General features: G+C 36.5%; 3 protein-coding genes and 1 pseudogene across 3 annotated transcripts; 1 reads left to right on the top strand and 3 right to left on the bottom strand.

The window, feature by feature from the left end:
* Positions 1-260: 260 nt before the first annotated feature.
* LOC107959052 (probable inactive receptor kinase At5g10020) lies at positions 261-5595 on the bottom strand (annotated as a pseudogene).
* Positions 5596-8398: 2803 nt separating this feature from the next.
* LOC107959053 (uncharacterized) lies at positions 8399-10805 on the bottom strand. Its single transcript, XM_016895012.2, has 3 exons — positions 10338-10805; positions 9675-10002; positions 8399-8878 (listed from the first exon to the last, which is right to left on the bottom strand). Exons 1-3 carry the CDS (start codon positions 10483-10485, stop codon positions 8674-8676), a joined length of 681 nt encoding a protein of 226 aa, XP_016750501.2. The 5' UTR covers positions 10486-10805; the 3' UTR covers positions 8399-8673.
* Positions 10806-11116: 311 nt separating this feature from the next.
* LOC107959055 (60S ribosomal protein L30) lies at positions 11117-13748 on the bottom strand. The gene is made up of 5 exons (XM_016895013.2): positions 12670-13748; positions 12445-12550; positions 12015-12116; positions 11424-11492; positions 11117-11336 (listed from the first exon to the last, which is right to left on the bottom strand). The coding sequence occupies exons 1-5, from the start codon at positions 12688-12690 to the stop codon at positions 11296-11298; spliced, it is 339 nt and encodes a 112-aa protein (XP_016750502.1). The 5' UTR covers positions 12691-13748; the 3' UTR covers positions 11117-11295.
* A 129-nt stretch (positions 13749-13877) lies between these two features.
* On the top strand, positions 13878-20254 carry LOC107959056 (serrate RNA effector molecule). The gene is made up of 12 exons (XM_041113252.1): positions 13878-14705; positions 15604-15716; positions 16346-16403; positions 16569-16643; positions 16745-16819; positions 16896-16943; positions 17126-17194; positions 17297-18100; positions 18185-18233; positions 18325-18602; positions 18680-18856; positions 19490-20254. The coding sequence occupies exons 1-12, from the start codon at positions 14302-14304 to the stop codon at positions 19548-19550; spliced, it is 2211 nt and encodes a 736-aa protein (XP_040969186.1). The 5' UTR covers positions 13878-14301; the 3' UTR covers positions 19551-20254.
* Positions 20255-21132: the final 878 nt, after the last annotated feature.

Below are 21132 nucleotides of genomic sequence, written 5' to 3'. Positions count from 1 at the left end.
CCCCAAACATTTTCAAACCTGATAGCCTGGAATGATGTTCTTCATCAGGCCTTCAATGGCTGCCATAGAAACCGAATCTAGACTACCATTTTTGACCCTGTAAATCTGGTTAGGAAGTTCAAACACCAGCTGCAAAAAGCATCTCCACCCATTTTCTACATTGGTGTTCCAGGATTTGCTTAATATCACTCTCTCAATTGTTCATTGTCCATTCGACTACCAAACATTGATGCCTGCATGCTTGATACGGATAGTTTCAATTTGTAAAAAAACATAGAGTTATATATATATATGAAGGCTTATAGTTATATTTCACAGAATGAGTCAATGAAATCTATACCTAAAGTTACATTCATAGACAAGGGTTAAAAAAGGAATGGTTAACCCACCATCTACAATGAAACTTTATTTCTTCCTACTAACCCTATCCAAAATGATATTTACGGTACGAATTTCGAGCCAGAGAAAACAATCCGAAACATGAATTCAACTTATGATAGTAATGAACCAATCAATGTGGGGTTAGTAGTTAAACTACATAGTTATAACCCCTTTTGTTTACCTTTCTGTAACACAATTACCGAGAGATCTTCGTAAACTGATTTCATATCGGGTCTCTCTTGTGCAGGTAGGATGCATCTCAGTGCCACTTGTAGCATGGCGTCGAGTGTTCTATGTGTTTGTTCTATGTTATCCCTTTCCAATATCATAGGATCAAAGCAGTCATCGGCACGGTTTTCCGATGCTAACAGTCTCACCCAATCGGTTAGATCAACCATACCTGTGCTCCCTGAAACTATCTCTCCTGAACTTTTTCCAGTTAGAAGCTCCATCAATATGACCCCAAAGGCATACACATCACTTTTCAAGGATGGACATGGTTTACTTGAGCTAGCAAACTCAGGGGGCCGATAGCCAAGGGCACCTGCATTCAGAACTTGTTCAGCTGTGCCAGCTGATGTCAGTATCCGATGGAGACTGTAATCAGCGAGGCGTGCAGTCAAATTATGAGTTTCTAGTAAAATGTTTGTTGACTTAAGGTTGCCATGGGGTATTGCTCTCTCATTGTGTAGGTAGCTCAGACACCGAGCCACATCTATAGCAACCCTAAGCCTTTCGTCCAGGGACAAGGGTGGCAATTTTCTTGGCTCCGTCTCTGCAGAAGAAATTAAAAGAAGTTAATTGTGAAACAGAAACTCAACCACATATGCACCGCACTGCAGTTTGAGACAAAGATAAAAAAGTATATATTAAAAGAAATCATTTATCCATGAGAAAAGCAGAAAGAATGGCTTATGTAAGGGTATTCTTGCGTACAGTTCAATCTACAAGATCTAATGACCTTAATGTGAAAACAAGACAGTGCTTTAGTTTAACTCAAACAGAGTCATTTCAATAAAATAAGCAAATATCTAGCATATATTTAGGAGTTGTCTTCATAATTGCTTATAATATCACTTACTAATCCAGCTTTAGACTCATTGATTATATTTCTATAACAGCATTACTTGATTCAAAGTCCCTAGTACCTAAACTACGATAATAGAGGCAGTTTCTTTCTTTGTTTATTAACAATGCACAGTATGAATGAAAAATCCAGATCCCGAAAATTTGACCAGCACTGAAATTGTCATCTAATCTAGGCATACTGGAGAATGGGGCAAAATATTGGCTTTTTGTCATCATAATCCTTCTCCAGAGGCTACAAAAGATATAAAATGCAGTAATTTCTAGTTTGGAAGCCTTTAATCACACAATGAACAGAACCTTACGTTGAAGATAGAAGGCCAAACATCGTGCGTTTACATAATTTGATATGATCAACTTCTCATGCTCCTTGGGACCCCAGTAATAACCCTGAAGAGAAACTAAGTTTGGGTGTTTGATGTACCCGAGTTTCTTTACCTCCCTTGCGAATTCCTTTTTACCTTTTGCTATCCCTTCCTTTAGCCATTTGATAGCCAATACGTTACCCGAGTCAAGTGTGGCTTTATACAATGTCCCATGGCAACTCCTTCCAATAACTTCAGCCGGAGCACGTGAAAGTTCGTCTGCTGTTAACGCCAGAGATCCATCAAAGAGATGCAGATCCCCAGCTAGTTTATCAGGAGAACGAACCTTTAGTGCACTGGAACTCTCAAATGGAAATTCAGCTTTAGATGGAGATGCATTTGAAGATGACAAGATGGACATTGGTGAAGCCAATCCTTCATCTCTTCTCGTGGACTCAAGGTGACCAAGATATTTTGGGTCATTTAAAATGAATGAACTGTTCCCATGATCAAATGCAGAGCTCTTTTTGGACGATGACAAAAGTTCTTGGCGAAAGCTAAATGAGGAAGATGATGTATCCTTGCTTCTGTAAGGTACTGATGTATGAGAAAGGGAATACTCTCCTTGACATACGGTTTCTTTACCAACATTTCTTTTCAAACCCTCACTCCTAGTTTCCTGCCAGTTGTTCCTATAGTAAATCATTACACACACAAGAGCTATTATAGCAGCACCGCCAACCAAGCCAACAATCAAGACAATTCTGGTGACAGGTTTTATCTGAGACCTGTGAGGCTTCAAATTCAGGTCGGAAGAACCTTTCGGTGACAATGGAAAAGATCCAAATTTCAATAAGGAGTTTCCTGGATGGAATGATGAATCAGGAAACCCCTCAAGTTGTTGGGTATAGCACCAGAGAAATTATTAAGAGACACATTGAATCCTTTCAGTTCATTAGGAAGACCATCAGGGATACTGCCCTCAAGTTTGTTATCGGATAGGTTAAGAATTTCCAGGTTATGGAACTTGGCTATTTCGGGGGGCAAGTTGCCAGTTAATGAGTTATGAGACAGATCAAGAGTCAACAGGCTCAAATTTCCAGTAGAACTTACAGAAGGCAGGTTCTTTATGTCCTGAAGAGGTATCGAACCAGTAAAGTTATTGCTTGAGAGATTGAGATGAGTCAACTTTGTTGACATGAAGAAGCTTGGAAGGAGAGATCCATTAAGGCGGTTGAGGCTAAGATCGACAACCTTCAGTTCTGGGTATGTAGCTAAAATTGATGGGAGAACACCTTGTAATGAATTGTTACACACCTTGAAGGCAGTCAGCCTTAAAAACTCAGAAGTTTTGTCCGGCAAGGTCCCGGTTAGTGAGTTTGAACTCAATTCAATAACTTCCACATAATTCCCCCAACCTTGGATTCTGGACAAGTCCCCTGAGAGCAGGTTGTTACTGAGATCTATGACAGCACAGTGCCCTATCCTATAAGGCAAGGACCCTGAGAGTTTGTTTGATGATATGTTGAGCTTCTTTAGGGTTGTTGAGGTTATACTCCCCACCGGCCCTACCACGGATGCAAAAATTTTCATGAGGAAGAAATAATCACAAGAGTGTTTGAAAACATAATATAGTGGGGCAGCAGGTTCTGCCAAGATTGAAAATCATAGCTTCAGCAATCACTGACCAAAGTAATTGGCATATGAAACCTTGTACAATTGACTTTGAACTGCATATCCTAAATAGATAGACAGAACCTAATAATATTTTCAGACATTGTAATGGCTTCATTTATCTTGTGATCCAAGACAAACTTCATTTTCGGTTTGGCAAGCCAGAAAAAAAGCATGCATTTTCTAGCACTGTCTAGTTAAAGTTATGGAGACTAAAATACTTTCGGAAATCTGGAAAAACAGGGAGCGTCTTATATTATTTAACAAGCAAATGCTACATGTAAAGAGGCATGATGTAACACTCCGGAATGTCATTGCAGCGTATAAAAAAAACAGCAAAACTTAATTAGCAATGCAGGGTGAAATATATAAATACAACGCAGACTAGGAATGGGTGGCAGAATATACACTAACAGATACAATTGCTCACTAAAGTTACATTAGGCTGTTTAAAAAGGGAATACCTTTGAGTTGATTAAGGCTGAGGTCAAGTTCAGATAAGATCATGGAGCTTTCTTGCAAAAGAGCTTCTGGTAGTGATCCTGACAAGCGGTTGCTCCCAAGCCGAAGAATCCTCAAAGAGACTATGAAATTGAAGGAAGGTATAGTTCCCACTAACTGATTATTACTGGCATCCAACACTTCTAAACTGTCAAAGTACGGCATTCCATCATGAGCAAAGAGCTCTCCAACCAACAAATTCTGGCTTATATTTAAATACTGAATTGAAGAAATAAAATGGGAGGTTCCAATTCCCAAGTCCAGTGAACCAGATAACTGATTGCTGCTCAAATCCACATGCACCACACTTTGCAATTGGGACAAAAGTTTCATGATATCCCCAGAAAATACATTAGATCGTAAATCTAAGTATTTCAACCTCTTAAGATTGCTAAACCCAGAGGGAAATGTGCCATCAAAACTATTTGAAGAAAGATTCAGAAGAACCAAATCTTTTAAATTGGCAATGCCTGATGGTATAACCCCATGAAAAGCATTAACCGAGAGGTCCAAAAATTGGAGTGAACGAATTGAGCCTATGTTTGAGATGGTCCCTGTCAACTGGTTGCTTGAGATGGACAAATTTCTAAGCAATTTAAGACCAACAATGACAGGGAAACTGAAGTTTCCAACCAAACCCAAGCCGTTTAGGGTGATTGCAGTCACATGGCCTTCATTACAGGTGATGCCAAACCAATTCCGGGGGCACCCATCAGATGCCAAGGACTTAGAGTCCCATGAATCGAGGACTTTACCAGAAGGGTCTTTCTCTATGCCCTTCTTGAGCTCTAAGAGTGCTTCAAAATCAGATTGTGCTAATGCAGTCACTACCAGAAACAACAAAATTACTGAACTGAATCTCTGCATTCCTTCAAATGAAGTCCCCAAGCCCACCCCACAACAAATCTCAGAATATATCAGAATGGGACCAATAACAGATATAGAGAACTTCTACAGCAAGTTGCAATGCTTGGATGAGCTAGAGGACTACACATGGATATAGTTTTAACACTGAAAAAAATTTAACTAATTTAGCAATGGGATACTTACAAAGATGCTTCCTTTTTAAACTAATCTAAGCAGCCAATGAATGAAGTTCAAAACCCATGTCCATTGAGATAAACAGAAACCCAAATCAAGTGAAACAAGCTCAAAAGCTCATAACAAGACACTACATCACACCAAGGAGCTGAGAGTGAGAAGCGAGAAGATAATGCTTAGCAACTAGTAAAGAAGATACAAACCGTGGAAAAAAAAGGGTTGCTAAAAGTGAGAACCTTGAGCTTTATGTGGGTTGGGAAGTTGCAAAGAAAGTACAACACAGAGTAGTGATTGGAAGTTATATTAAGTAACGAGAAGGTCAAAGATGCAGAAAAAGACCAGAGACAGAGAGAAGAAAAACCATGTTGAAGAGTGAGATAAGGGAGGTGAGAGAGAGAGAGTCTTTGTGTGTGAGAACGAAGTGTTAGGTGGTCTTGTTTTTAATGTGGTCGTAAATTGCAGACACATTTAATGAAGAACACTAAAGAAGTAAGAAAACAGAACAATGATTTGAGCTTCTGGGTGTTGAATAGTTCTTAAGATCAGATAATTAAATCATAAAAAAAACATAGTAACATGCAATGAATTGTTTGAAGTAATAGCTGCTTGAGTTGGTGCCTTGTTGTTTGCTTTTGACCTTAGAACAGTTTTTGATTAATCCCAAGACAGTATTGCTTTGTTTTTATGTAGGTGAAATATTTTACTGCTAGCTTTGCTAGCTTGCTTTGCTTTCACCGAAGAATCTTCCATTTAATTTTGATCCACCATTAATGATCTATAAATATACATTTTTTTTACTCCTTGTTTCTGATTTCATCAATTAATTTATAGGTGAAAACAATATGTATCAAGATACGCTAAACATACAAGAATAAAGATATTTGATATTAAAATATTATTAATATGCAAAGATTACTTTTTTATAATAAAGTCTCTGTAGCTATTTATACAATAATATGTAAATAGTTAAAATTGAACCCACTGTATAAAAATTTTGACTAACAACTTATCTTGACTAACTTCCACTGACTATCCTTAACATTCCACCCATCTTCCCAAACAACTCACTTCAAATAAAAGGAATAACACAAACACCAAGCTTGTCTCGAAACTTAAGAAAGAAAGATGCAGATAAGGGTTTTGGTGAGAATGTTTGCAACTTGGTCCTGAGTCGGAACTTGACCAACAAAAAGTTTGCCTGCAACCACCTTTTCACTTATAAAAAATAAGTTAAGCTCAACATGCTTGAATTTAGAATGAAGAACAGGATTTGCAAACACAGCAACGATACTAGAATTATCACTCCAAAGAATGATTCGATCATCAAGTTGAACTTGTAATTCTCCAAGCAAAGATTCAAGCCATAAGGCATCAGCAATGGCATAGGCCACACTCCGATACTCAACCTCTGCAGTACTTCGGGAGACAACCTGCTGTTTCTTGGAGCACCATGAGACTGGATTACCACCAAGATACAAACATTAGCCTGTTGTATAACTTCTGTCATCAATATCAGACTCCCAATTAACATCAACCAAACCAGTAATAGCCATGCGTTGAGCAGGTTTAAAAAACAAACCATAGTGCGAAGTAGCGCAAGCAGGTATAAGTATTACAAGATATGCATTAAAGCCTTGAAATGAGTATTCAAAGGTTTATGTATGAATTGACAGATTTTGTTAACAGCAAATGCTAGTTCTAGTCGAATAATAGTGACTCGTGTGCTTGATCCATACCACTCTTCTGCAGTAAATCTACAATATACTTGAGCGAAGAAAGATATAATCCCTAGAAAGTATAGGAAACTTCGATGCCTAAAAAATAGTGCAACAATCCCATGTCTTCCAAAGCAAACACAGAATTGAGTTGTTGTATAACCTGTTCAACAGCAGACTCATTGCTTCTAGTGATGATAATATCATTGACGTAGACTAAAAGATAAATTACATTAGTCCCTACAATCTTAGTGAATAAAGATGATCAGATTTGATCACAACAAACCCTCCTGCAAGCAAGTAGACTTTGAGCTTCTCAAACCAAGCACGTGGCGCTTGTTTAAGCCCATACAATGATAACTTGTGAGACTTTCCAAACTGACAAGCAACACACAACTGATCAATTTTATTCACTTGACAAGGAATATTACAAGATTGCAAAGCTTTCTTAAAACTTTTAAAGAGGGATGGCTAAGATGTCGATGCCACAAGTCAAAATGATTACAACTCTCAGTTGAAGAACAACAATTAGTAGAAACTTCAAACATTGGACCATCAAACTCAGTGTTGAAAACTTCCTTCTTTCCTCCAAAACAAGGAACAAGATCAAAATGTTACCATATCAAGATACACCCTAAACATACAAGAAGAAAGATATCTGATATTAAAATATCATCAATATGCAAAGATGATCCCTTTACAATAAAGTCTCTGTAACTATTTATACAAGAATATTAACTCCTTAATACACTATAATGAATAGAAAATAGTTACAACTGAACCAACTATATAATAACTTTTAACTAACAGCTTGTATTGACTAGCTGCTACTGACAATCTATTGAGAGTATAAACTGATAAACCTTAAAGAAATGGGAGTCTTAATTGGTCTGATCCAAAAAAAACTCGTTCAAATTTATTAAAAAAAAAAACCGAATTACTTTAAAGAAATATAAGGTTGAAGCCTAAAAAGTGAAGTGATATGAACCTGACCCAACTATAAAAGAGTTTATTTAATATAAAACCAATTAATATTTTACAGGTTTTCAAATGATGGGTCATGTTTAATTGTTGAAAGAAAGCTAGAAAGAAATTTATTACTGAAGAAGCAGATGTACAGAAATAGCTAGGAAACATAAAAAAATATGTCGTGTCTTCCACTTCTTTTGTCTCTTTGAAAACATGAAATAATTCATGTTTACCTTAAAAACTTATCAAACAAATCATGCTTTTCAACAACTTTAAGTGAAGGAAACCAAGGGTTAGCTTTAATTATATACATAATTTACTATTCTTTTGCCTTTCATATTTTATTAAAAGTTTGTTGTTCATTTATTTCAGCTTTATCCATGTTGTTCAAAGGACACTTTTTTTTGACTCTCTCTCTTTAATGAAAAAAAATTAAAACCCCTTGTTATATGCCCTTAAAGGGAGGGTGCGTTTTTCATTGGATACCATGGCTGCTGCACTTACAGACAAATTGATGAGCAGAAGAAACCGTGTCCTTTCATTAACTTAATAATTTACTCAAAACTGATATATAGAATAGTTTAGATTTTTTTTTTAAATATCGAGTTAGAATGTTTTTCTTATAATTTCTTATATAGCATTTATTTGGTTGAAAAAAAAAAAACCATTGAAACTTCACCATAAGTCTGAGAAACAGTGGCCAATAATGACTTGACAAAAAGAGGATAAATAAATGAAGAGAACTCATTGTATTTGCAAATCGTTCGAGTCAAATTAGCATTTTAATGGCTATTTATAGGATTGGTCCATGTAAGTAACCGACAAAGAACAAAACAACCTCGACCATTGATGGCAAAGTGGCCATAACCATAAACACATACAAGACTGGCTAGCACCAAGAAAACAATCTTGTAATCCACTTACGGCACAATGAACTGTTTAAATTGGACGATGGGATGGATCCTCTAATCAAAACATAAGCTTCCAGGATGTTGCAGTCCTCAAAGACCAATAACTTTCCTGTGCACCTGATGTGCATGCAAGCCCTCCTCTCCATCATGATCGTGAAAAATGAGTGTTAGGATCCCTACCAAGCATAGCACCGAACCCACGAGAACTTTGTCGTATCGCTCCACCCAGCGAAACTTGAGCTGGCTAGCACCATAGAAGGATAAAGCCACCAGCGAGGCCATCACTGCTATTGTGCTGCAAACTCAATGTCACCTTAATTAAGCCATCTACAGTAAAGCCTGGGTTATAAGCTTATAGCAGACTATGCAACGCACCTATACATTATCTTGTCCAATTAGCCAGAACATAAGTATACCGGCAAATTAGTGGCTAGTTTTAAACCCTAACTTAAATCAGTTCCTCATAATATTAAAATTCTATACGAACAATGGTATTGCTACCAATTAATATTATGAATTTCAGTGTAGATTATAGGTTGAAGCTTGAGTCAGTCGAAGAAAATTATTGTAAACACAGATACGTATAATGCAAATATCTCAGGTCCAAGACAAATGACGGTGCCTAGTAAAAGAAAAAAAAAATCATGCAATTTGTTTTCAAGAAACAAAGTAACTGGCTTAGCACAAAAACATAAGATGATTCATGTCTAAAAGTAGTTCAATGGTCTATAGGGTTTTCAACATTCTACTGCCAGTTCTTTATAGTAAGCACAGATCAGTCTCTATCCCCATACCCTTGGCAGTTCTAGGTTTCTGCAAACCATAAATAGTAACAGGATCAAAACTGTCTCTCATTTGCTTATTTACCAAAGAAGAAAAAGATTAAAATCAAAATGCATGATAAAAGTTGAAGACATACATCAAAGTACTTGGATGTTAACACCAGTCTATAGTTAACTGAAGATGCTATACCAATTGGAAACACATGAAAATAAGCTCTCTTTCAACTAAACTGCCAACTAACTATTTATATATAAAAATCAAATTGAATAAGCCATTCTCAAATTTTCAAAGTCGTTTGTCATATATACCTGAATAGCAACACTATAATGGCAAGTACCATCATGGAAGACGAATTTCCGACAGCTAGGAACACAGGAAGAGTGGTTGCACAAGGAGACAATGCTGGAACGAGGACAAGGCCAGCGACGGCCATTTTCTCCATGGGTTGGTTATGAGAATGACTGTGTCCACCCTTACCAGACAAAAACAACAATATATAGCTACCACCAAGAACTATGAGCAAAAGTGAAGCAAGTTTATGCACTGTTTCTTCACCAGCAATTGTGTTCGCCATAGTTATTGCAGCTATACCAAGAAGAGAAGTGGATATTACGTGCAAAACTGCTCCAAATGCGGCTGCGCCATAGACAATAATACATTGATAAAGAACGATCAAGCAATGCCCAAAAGTAGTTTTAATTTTTAATAGTATTCGATTCCCTTGTTTTTAACTATCGTCTAAACAATTTTAGTTTTGCTAAAATTAAAGAAACCCAGAAAAGCAAATCAACTGCAAATCAACATATTAGAATCGATCGTGACATTAATTACGGTAAAATTAAGATATCAAAAAATAAAGAACAGAGAAATTTATAAACTGTAAATAAAGGGGTCTTTATTTTTTTGTACTCTGGGTATTAGTATATGCGAATTAGATCGAAAGCATAAATAATTAGATGAAGGGGACTTACTGACAAAAAGGGTACGAGAAAGGGTCCAATTTTGGGCACGGCCGACGATGGAGAATGGAAGCCAATGGGTGGGAATGAAAGAATGAAGAAGAGAAACAGTGGCTATGCCGCCTATTGTGGACAGATCTTCGGCGCCAAAACCCTCCATGAACACTTTTGTTTCAGAGTGAATGGAGATTTAAGAATTCAGGATTCTCTGTGACTAGATTAGATCCAAAGAGCACTTAAACTACATTACATCATTGATATATGTTTTACATTTTTTGTTTTTTTTTTGGGGGGGGTGGAGAAATGGTGAAGAAATAAATGAAATGGGGGTTGTTTTGGTGTCAGCTGAAGCTTTTGAGGAAGAGATCTGACAATGAAATGAAAATTGATGGAGTCTATTCGCACCAATCTCTTCAAATTTTCCAATAACATACAGTCGGAGTTTATATTTTATGGTGGTAAAAACTGAAAATTGTTTTCTCGATAATGGGGAAAAGTAATAACGCATAGCTTCATTAGCTTATAATACTGTCATCTCCTTCGCCTCTTTTGATTTTTTCCTTCACAATAATAACCTTTGCTTTACCGCATTATTCTAACTTTTACTTAACATTTTGATCAATGTCATATTTTTCTTTTTGGTATTGGATCAAATTTATGTATATTATATTTCCATATTCAGAATAAAAATGTTCACTTCATCACACAAGTTACCATGTCGTCCTCAACTTCTTAGCTTTTCTAAAGGAGCATTAATTTATAATCTACCATAAAAAATGTTGAAAGAAAGATTTTTAAACGAAATCCACTCCAAAAATTCACTAATACATGGGCCAATAACATCTCTGTCCCACAAACACTACAAAGAAAGTTCTGAATTTCAGAATAAGTTTGTCTTTAACATCAACAATGTTTTTAGACACCCAAAAATTGAAACTAAATCAGCACCTAGGAAGTTATCCCCCATAGCTTAGTGATCACCGGGCATGCTCTTTATAATATCAGAGTCACCTGTAAAAACACAAAAGATATTTACCACAATCAGAAACTACAGATGTATTCGTAAATTCAACATGTTATCAACACTCTTATATATACCAGGGTCAATAATGCTGAGGCAGCACACTCTAAAGTATTTGCCGCAAGCAGTGCCCAAGTCTACGTTGTCTGCAAAAAAAAAAAAACCTTGTCAAGGGGATTACTCTTTAAAACAAACGATGACTGCTAGAAAACTTTCAACAACATTATATATAGAACTTGAGATAAGTTGAGATACTTAGATGAAGAACACATGTAATGGGCCATATCATCTGTTCATCCTACCACTTCTATCGGCAACACTAGAAATACAAGCTTTGTTCGTAATAACTAGAGAATGGACGGATGCAAGGAAGGGCAGAATCTACATTATTCAGATTCAGGGGGCAGTGTTGAATATGGGTATCTGTCTTAACACAGATCAGCTCTATTTTTCCCAAGATTTTCTCGTAAGTGGAAAATCATACCCAATACTCATGCAGAAATAGTCTTTAGATATGGATGTTGGAGCAACATAGCTGAACTAATCTTATTAATAATCTGCTTAGTTCAATGTGAAAAATGAAATTAATCCAAGAGACAAATACTCAAATCATGATACAAGTATGTGCTAAAGAATGTAACACGAGAACAAAAGGTTAAGGAACATACTTCCATTGTAGTGGTGAACTCCAACCTTGCACAACATGGCATAATACTCAATCTCCGACTTCCTAAGAGGAGGGCAGTTGTTGGCAATGATAATCAACTTACCTATAAAACATTAGAAAAATTACATATGAATACCTGCTTTCAAAGCTCAACTGATCAACATTATATCAGCAACGGGAATGAAGCAGTCCAATGAATATATAAATCTACCAAAAACCCACATGCCCTTATCCAAGAGAAAGACCATTTTAAGTTTTTAACCAAGATGAAATGCATTCAACTTCAATTCACCACCAAACAATGAACATAAAATAATCTAATCATTCTTCATCTAAATCAGGAGGATTAAAACGCCGGAAATAGTCAAATCATCAATACGGTAGCTCAAAATTTTAGAAATCGCAAACCAATACGCAGATTTATCCAATACCTTTGGAGCTTCTAAGAGACTTGAGAACAGTTTTGTAACCCAAAGTGTATTTCCCACTCTTCATAACGAGAGCCAATCTGTTGTTAATGCTCTCATGAGTCTTCTTCTGCATTTCGTCAAACACCCCCATTAAAAACAAATCCATTTATTAGCATATTTTCAGGAAATTAAGAATAAAAAAAGTGCAGAAAATTCAAAAGAAACAAAACGGGAAGGGATGGTTACGGTCTTCTTGGCGGCAACCATTGTCGTCGATGGGAGAGCTTCGGTGAGATGGGAGCGGGGAAGTGAAAGCGGCAGCTACAACTGGTTCACCACAACAAGCGAAGAAACCCTAAAACCTAAACTAATATATCGATGCCTGACTGAAGGTTTCTAGGGTTGGGCCAAGGAAAATTACCTCTTATGGCCCAAAACCAATTTTAACTAAAAATAAATAAATAAATTTTAGGTCAAATTCTTCTATTATCCCCTTTACTATGTGTAAGTTAGGGATTTAATTTATGAAATTTAATTTTGTCATTTTTTTTACTATATTTTTAAAAATTTGAAAATATTTCTCAAATGTTGACCATTAAGTTTTGTTAAGTTAAATTCTATTATTTTCAAAATTTTATTAAAAATATATTATCATATATATAATATCATGCTAAGTTGTTATTTTCAAATGATACAAAAAAATATTGTGTCAAGAAAATTAAATATTGTGTCATAAAAAAATTAAATTTTTAAATTTTAAAAAAATATGAAAAATAAAAATGATAATGTATTTTTTTCTAGCTTTTTTTAGAACAGTAATGGAAAACTAACAAGCCAGGACAATAGAGGCGCCATTGCTTCCAACAACACTAGTGTTGGCGTGCAAATTGTCAACCACAAACCAAATAACTAGCACCAATAGAAAAACCGATACACTTTCGTGAAAGATCAGTTGGGTGTCTTCTTCTTCCCAACGGTATGGCAGGAACCCAGTTCTCTAAAGCTTATTGGCAAGCCCAATCTTGAGGATGACCTTGCTGTAATCCAATTCAACCGTTATAAAAGCAATCTCATGTTTTTCCGTCAATGATTTAAGGTTAAACCACATCTGGGTTTACTGCCTGTGAAGAAAAAAGTTCCTATGGCTTGGTCATTGTCGATGCTGAAAACTATAAAGGCCAGATAAACTTAAAGGCATGGCCCACACAGGTTAAGGGTTGGCTCGTGGGAGTTATCGACGATTTAGGGCGCATGATAATAGGGGCGATGGAGGAGCTTGGGGGTTCAAAAAGAAAACCTCTAGGAAGAAAGAAAGAGTTGTTGATGCCCTTATGCAAGCTCTTCCTAAATTTATTAATAATTTTCAATACAAATTTTTTAAAAATTTCTAACAATTTTTTAAATTAATGATTTTTATGATGCATGATAGGTAGCAATTTATGATGACGGATTATTTTAATTGGTTTTTTAACGGCCAAAAGATTGATACGATAATATTTAATATCACTGGGGATTGAATTGAGAACGTCAAATAATCTTAAGAGCTAAAATGTGCCAGAAAATTTTTAAAGACTAAAATGTAAAATTATATACTTTAAGGACTAAAGCGTGGATTAAGTCTTAAAGAATTATAATTAAATGGCCCATCAAATCAAATAGGAGGGATGTGAAACTGAAAATCGGCGAACTTAATAATCGAATCTTAGAGATCAAATTCAGTTTCAATCAGCTAAGGCAGTTATAACTGAATTTTGCTTACAGTTGGCTACTCATTCGTGACTTCGGTCTGCTCTCCATCCTCAATCTCCGAAAAGTTAATTTTCTCCACTTCCTTTATCTATATTTTCATCTTTCTAGGGTTTCGTTCTACCTCCCGTCATGGCCGAAGTCATAAACATGCCGGTCGATTCCTTCGACCGCCGTCGCGGTGGCGACCGTAAAGACAACAATAATAACAATAAACAGCTTCCGTCGTCTGACGATCCCAACTCCTCTTCCCCATCGCCGCCTCCACCTCGACGCCGCGATCGGGACTCGCGTGAGAGACGGGACCGCGACTACTACGATCGCAACCGCTCTCCTCCGCCTCCGCCTCCCAGAGAGAGAGATTACAAGAGGCGCAGTAGCATTAGCCCCCCGCCACCGCCGTTGAGTTATAGGGATAGAAGACACTCGCCTCCGCCGCGGAGGTCGCCCCCTCATAAGAGGTCTAGGCGTGAGGATGGAGGATACGAAGGGAGAAGAGGGAGCCCTAGAGGAAGATTTGGACCTGGAGATAGAAGGTGATCCTTTATTTCTTTTTTCAGATTTAATTACAATTAGAATGTAAAATAACACAGCTTAATTTAGCTATAGGCATTTATACTTTTGGTTTTTTTAACTTCTTCGGGATTTTCTTTGCTTAATGTTTTCAAGTCTTATGAACTTATTTCCGATTTGTTTCAACTTAGTATTTTGGTTGATTGATTTAAGCTTTGAAAATTCTTTAACTGAAAGATTGAGATTCAAGACATGGGATTAACACGGAATATAATCAGTAGTTTAGGTATTGTCTTGTAAAGTATACGCTGTTTGACCATGATGTGGCTATTTTGAATACAAATCACTGCTACAAAATCCTAATGGCTACTGCTGAACCTGCAAAAGAACCCTAAATATGGGAGACTGAATATGACTCACTGAGCAAGTAAGTAGTTGCGCAGCATGCTTTTTCTTGGAAAGGGACTGAAATTTATGGTTGATGAAGAGTGTTCCAAGTGTTTGTGCTGGTTTTCTTGATAAATTTGTATTATTTTTGCGAGACTCAATTTGATTTTCTTATTGTAAACGCTTACACGCCACTAGTATCCCTTGGTGTTGCACTGGACTTTCCTTTTCCTACTAATGCAAGCTACACTGTTATTGCAAAATTCTGGACTGCCTGGACAAACATCTGAGACCAACTTTTTGTTTTCAACCGTGCTACCTATGAATGGATAATTGATTCAATTTCCTCATGTTGCTCTGGATCCAGTGTATCTTCCGTGCATGACTCTAATTATTTTGACTCTGGAATTCTACCCTTGTTCACATTCTAGTCATCAACTATGATGTTTTCCTATATGATAAGTTATTTTCACTTGGCTGTTTTGGTTTATACTCAGATTCTGCTCATGCTGTAAAACACTTTTGATGGTGTAGGTTTGGGCATGACTATGGTGGTGGATATGATCGTGAGATGATGGGAAGGCCTGGTTACCCTGAAGAAAGGCCTCATGGCTGGTACTCAGGTCGCTCTTCCGGTGGCTATCAAGGTTGTCCTTTCTAGAAACTGCTTAAGTATTTCAAATTTCAATTATTGCACTTGGAGTAATCTTGAAGCCCTTTTGAGTTTGATTTGACCACTTTGTAGTTTGTCTTTTTCGCACATATTATCACTTTAATTTAAAACATTATATGCCGGTTATAGACTCACGTTTATTGCGGTTAATTTTTCATTTTAGTTGTTAATATAAAATCTTGATATATTATGGTTAGTGTTGATAATATAGAGAATTAAATTTTACATATAATTCTTTTTTGAAGCTAGCAAATTCTTCTTCTATGAAGAGCTCATTTTCACAAGGCGAGTTATGATATTTGGCTGTTGAGAATGGGCAAAACTAAAAACTAGTCTTTTGCATTAGGCGTCCTTTCTTGCCTTTTCAGATTACAGCGTCGGTTTGGAAAGTATTGAAATGCATGTCATCAAAGTAACTTTGGGAATCTATGAAATGATGCGTAATTACAGTTAAGGATGACTTTCTGTTGAGTAGATTGATTCCTTCTAAAATTCCATATGGTGATGATGCATTATAGTATAATGCAACAGCAACAAACTTTTTATCTATGTTTTCTATCCATGCTGTTTTATTTTAGTTTGTCAGTGATATTGCCTTTTCAGATTGTGATTCTGGCCTTGGTGGTTATGGTGATGCTTCCAATTCAAGGAGTACTCAAAGGTTAGCTTTTTATCTTCTTTACAGACATGTACTTTTTGTTGCAGTGTTGACACCATTCACGTTCTCTTTTAATTGAGGGGACTTTCAAAAGTTGTTCTTATCAGTTCATTGCTGGATCTTTATTTATCTTATACGATAACATGACATGATAAGTAATATTTTCAGAGAAGGATTGATGTCATACAAGCAATTCATTCAAGAGCTTGAGGATGATATACTACCAGCTGAAGCTGAGCGTAGGTACGAATGAGAAGTAATATCATCTGTTTGGTTTGTCTTGTTTGTGACTTGTGGCTTAAACAAATTGGAATATTAAGTTACTCTGATTTATTACTGTAAAGGTACCAAGAATACAAGTCAGAGTATATATCAACCCAAAAACAAGCATTTTTTGATGCTCACAAAGACGAGGAATGGTACTTCACATTGGTTACTGAATTCCTGCCTATTTGTGCACTTCATCGTTCTAATTTAACTTGCTTATGCATGTAGGTTGAGAGACAAATATCATCCAACAAACTTGGTCACTGTTATTGAAAGGTTAGTTGTACTTACATATTTCATGATATTTTTCAGTTCATGAATTTGTTAATAAGCCAATGGTCTCCCTCCGCCCTGCATTTTGTTGTGTGGTGGTGTTGATGATTTGGTGTCAATTTATCATGCGATTGTTGGATTTCTTCTTTATTTTTTATGTTATGCTTTTGGTCTTATCTTTTTAGGAGGAACGAACTTGTATGCAGAGTTGCAAAGGACTTTTTGCTTGATCTGCAGAGTGGAACACTGGACTTGTAAGATGGAAATTCATGCTCACTGACTTTAGTTGTGTATTCAACCTGGCTCCCTGCATTTTATTTCCACCAGCTAACCTTTAATTTATATTTGTGATGCAGAAATCCTGGTGTAAATCCCTTGTCATCAAGTAAATCAGGCCAAACTAGTGATCCTATTTCCGAAGATGAAACTGACATCGGTGACAAAAGAAGGCGGCATGGTAAGGAACCTGCAAAAGAAACTGATATTCTTTCTGCTGCTCCTAAGGCTCACCCGATCAGTTCTGATCCCAGAAGAATTCATATTGACATTGAACAAGCACAGGGCCTTGTACGAAAACTGGATTCTGAAAAAGGAATTGAGGAAAACATATTAAGGGGGTTCGACAATGACAAAGTAAATAGAGATAAATCTCGTGGTAGTTTGACTGGTCCGGTGGTTATTATACGTGGCTCGAATTCTGTGAAAGGCCTGGAGGGTGTTGAGCTTCTTGATACTCTTATAACTTACTTGTGGCGTGTCCATGGTTTGGATTATTATGGAATGATTGAAACAAGTGAAGCTAAGGGTCTTAGGCATGTGAGACCAGAGGGAAAGAGTTCTGATGTTACTAATAGCGGATCTGAGTGGGAAAAGAAACTTGACTCACGCTGGCAAGAGAGATTGAGGGGTCAAGATCCTTTGGAATTAATGACTGCCAAAGACAAAATAGAAGCTGCTGCTGTTGAAGCTTTGAATCCTTTTGTCCGTAAGATTAGGGATGAAAAGTATGGTTGGAAGTATGGATGTGGTGCTAAGGGTTGCACAAAGCTCTTCCATGCTGCAGAATTCGTGCACAAGCATCTTAAACTTAAACATCCAGAGCTTGTGATGGAGCTAACGTCTAAAGTTCGTGAAGAGCTTTATTACCAAAATTACATGAAGTAAGTGGTCTTACATGCAACATATTGTTGTTGTTGTTTTAATCTTAATGATTCCTGTATAATATGCACTGTTTCCATTCACAGTGATCCAGATGCCCCTGGGGGGACACCTGTTATGCAGCAATGTCTACCGGTATGCTACAATTGTTGTTGTTTTGATGTTATGTTCTCTGTTTCTGCTTTTATAACCTCATTTGTTCACCTTTCTTTTTTTCTTGTTGTAGAAGGACAAGCCCCCAAGACGTGGAATGCTAGAAAATCGCTTGAAAGATGAACGTGGCTTTCGTAGAGGACGTGATAATCGAGCAAATGGTAGCGATAGATATGATAGATCTGAGAACCCTCAATCAAGTGAATTTCCATCCAACAAGGATGGTCCTGATGAGGGCAATCGTGATGATCCAATGTTTGATGCTTTTGGTGGTCAAGGGATGCATGTTGCAGCTCCATTTTCTTCAGATATTGCACCTCCGCCAGTATTGATGCCTGTTCCTGGTGCTGGGTAGGTCTCATGCTGTTCTACAAGTAGCTGTAATGAGCTTATTATTTTCTTGAGGTCTCATATGTGTGTAATTGCAGTCCTTTGGGCCCCTTCGTTCCAGCTCCACCTGAACTTGCAATGCAGGTCTTCAGAGAGCGGGGTGGTCCTTCTTACGAAGGCAATACTAGAGGGGGACGTCCTGGACCTAATTTAAGTGGACCAGCCCCCTTTCTTTTGCCTCCTGGCTTTCAACAGGATCCTCGTCGTTTAAGAAGGTAAGCTTGCTTGAGACTGTTTGAAAGCAATTGGGATGTATTGCAGCTGTTTTATTTGCAGTTCGTAGCCTTAATACTTGTCTACTTGAATACAGAACTAGAGAGTGCAGTTCATGTTTCTAAATGTTGTGATTTCTTTAGTTCAAAATATATTTTAATTATATATAGCGTTGGCATCTATATTTTTCCTATAATGTTTTTTTTTTTTCCAAAATATGGTAGTTGGGAACTTGCTTATATCTAAATGACTCTAGTTTCCTTGTAACTAATCAAAATATAAAACACCGTTCCTCACCTTCTGAAATCTATATTGACATTGAAATATGCTCACAAGTTCCTTTCCTTGCCCCGCTTTACTTTGAATTCACAATTTCTGAGCAGTTTCCTGTTACTAATGGTTTTGGAAGATAGAAAATAGATGCAATTTTCTGTATTTCGATTTTTCATTTACTTTGCTTCTTTCCGTATAGTAGTATGTGAGTGTGAAGTCTAAGCCGTGAGAACACTACATTATGTTTTAACAATTTACTATTAATTGGATGAAGATTTCCTATGTTATTTTAGTATTATAGTGTTTCTCTTTATCTCTTCCACAGTTAGGTTTGTAAAGCTTGCCTTGTTTTATTTATGCAGTTATCAAGACCTAGATGCACCTGAGGATGAAGTCACTGTTATAGACTACAGGAGCTTATAGGTATTAGAAATTTAGGTACATTGGCAAAGACTAAAATCTATCCTACTGAGGCAGAAAGCTATTCATCAAGCAGTCCAAGGTCAAAATGCTGTTATTTTTTGATTATCTAACTAGAAAAGCATCGACCTTATTCGATTTTGTTAAAACATGAAAAATTCTTAAATCTTGCTATAAGCATGCTAGCTGTTTACCTTTGTAATTAAGAGTATTCTGATGTTATGATTTAACCAAGTAGTGTGTCGTTTGCTGGGAACTGTCTTCTGTTATTCTTGTCCTAGTTAACCCACCTGACAAGAGATTTTTATGAACATGGGATGGGGCATACATGGTTAAAAAAAAATCTGTAACATGGACTTTTGAGTGGATAGACTTTTCATATAGTTGGTACTTTGTTTTGACCATCAACCGGCAGTGGTGGAGGATTAAGTTAGGATCTCCAATCAATGAAAGATGGCTTGCCATCAACAGAGAAAGGAAGCTACTCATCCCAACATCAAAGCCTTCATTCCCTTCGCTTCTTTGATGTTTAAAGTCTCTGCTTGTGGTTCAGCCTTGGAAATTCCAGAGCTTTACAAAATTGGAAGTTGGATGAACAGGGAAAAACACGATTCAATAAATGATAAGGCTTTTAGAGTTCCCTTTTGTTTTTGTTCTTAGGTGGAACAATATAATCTCATTTTCAGCTATGGTAAAGATTAGAACTACTGGGATAGTGTGCTCCTATATACATGTATGTATGTATGTATGTAGATTGACAGGTGAATTTTAACAAGCAATATTCAAATGGGGTGACTGAAAATGACTTTTTCCACCCTTAAATTTCAAAGCAATCCTTTGATATGTAGACTTTAAGATATTGGACTTCGATAGAGTTATTGTGGAAAACACGAGGAAACAGCAGCAGAAAAAAGGTCCTACCATATTTCAATCCCATTATGATTTCAAAGTAGTGTCAGTATTTATGTACATATTCCAAAACAGTTAAACTACAGAATAAAGCATTTGCCAATAATGAACTTAGGCTTTGCCAATAATGAACTTAGGACAGCCCATTTTTAATCGTAATAATGGTACATTGCATCAGAATGCATTAAGAAAGTGGGTACTTTATCAAGTGATTCCAGCCAGTCAACCATGGGTACTTTTCCATCTTTCTTTGTTCATTTTGACTAGCGGATGGTGAACCACTCTTTACAGATTTCTAGTGCAAAATTAATCATCATCTTTCTTCCAGAATTAGGAAAATGCTTTTAGTCTTATCCTCTGTTTGTTTCACTGAAAATGATTTCTAGAAAATGATTTAATTTTTTGTATTTAGATGAATCTCCATAAAATATTTTCTGTTGTTTGGTAAATTTCTTAAAAATATTTCATAAAAGTTATTTTTAATAAAACGAAGGAATTTTATCCTATTCTTTTTCTGATAGAAAGGGACAGATTGCAAATATGTTAGTAATCCGGATTAAGATGTTACCTCTTAAAGCTAGCTACAATTATTACATGAACCAATTGAGTTTAATGGTGACTTTTTGTCATTTTCTTCTTTTTGAATATGTAACATCACTAAATGAAAGGGTATTTG

Source organism: Gossypium hirsutum, chromosome A05 (genome assembly GCF_007990345.1).
Source record: "Gossypium hirsutum isolate 1008001.06 chromosome A05, Gossypium_hirsutum_v2.1, whole genome shotgun sequence".
Classification (NCBI taxonomy): Eukaryota; Viridiplantae; Streptophyta; class Magnoliopsida; order Malvales; family Malvaceae; genus Gossypium; species Gossypium hirsutum.
The sequence above is the reverse complement of the archived record's forward strand: the minus strand, read 5'-3'. Positions and strand labels throughout refer to the sequence as shown.

What these genes read in the sequence shown, in the direction of transcription:
- LOC107959055 (XM_016895013.2), bottom strand. Translation starts at nt 12,690, where the DNA reads ATGGTTGCCGCCAAGAAGACC. An exon ending in TGGTTGCCGCCAAGAAGACC is followed by an intron (nt 12,551 to 12,669) that starts GTAACCATCCCT and finishes GACGAAATGCAG; the next exon opens with AAGAAGACTCATGAGAGCAT. An exon ending in CCTCAGCATTATTGACCCTG is followed by an intron (nt 11,337 to 11,423) that starts GTATATATAAGA and finishes GTGTTTTTACAG; the next exon opens with GTGACTCTGATATTATAAAG.
- LOC107959053 (XM_016895012.2), bottom strand. Translation starts at nt 10,485, where the DNA reads ATGGAGGGTTTTGGCGCCGAAGATCTGTCCACAATAGGCGGCATAGCC. An exon ending in TTCTCGTACCCTTTTTGTCA is followed by an intron (nt 10,003 to 10,337) that starts GTAAGTCCCCTT and finishes TCTATGGCGCAG; the next exon opens with CCGCATTTGGAGCAGTTTTG. An exon ending in ATTATAGTGTTGCTATTCAG is followed by an intron (nt 8,879 to 9,674) that starts GTATATATGACA and finishes TTGAGTTTGCAG; the next exon opens with CACAATAGCAGTGATGGCCT.
- LOC107959056 (XM_041113252.1), top strand. Translation starts at nt 14,302, where the DNA reads ATGGCCGAAGTCATAAACATGCCGGTCGATTCCTTCGACCGCCGTCGC. An exon ending in CAGAGTGGAACACTGGACTT is followed by an intron (nt 17,195 to 17,296) that starts GTAAGATGGAAA and finishes TTTGTGATGCAG; the next exon opens with AAATCCTGGTGTAAATCCCT. An exon ending in TTATGCAGCAATGTCTACCG is followed by an intron (nt 18,234 to 18,324) that starts GTATGCTACAAT and finishes TTCTTGTTGTAG; the next exon opens with AAGGACAAGCCCCCAAGACG.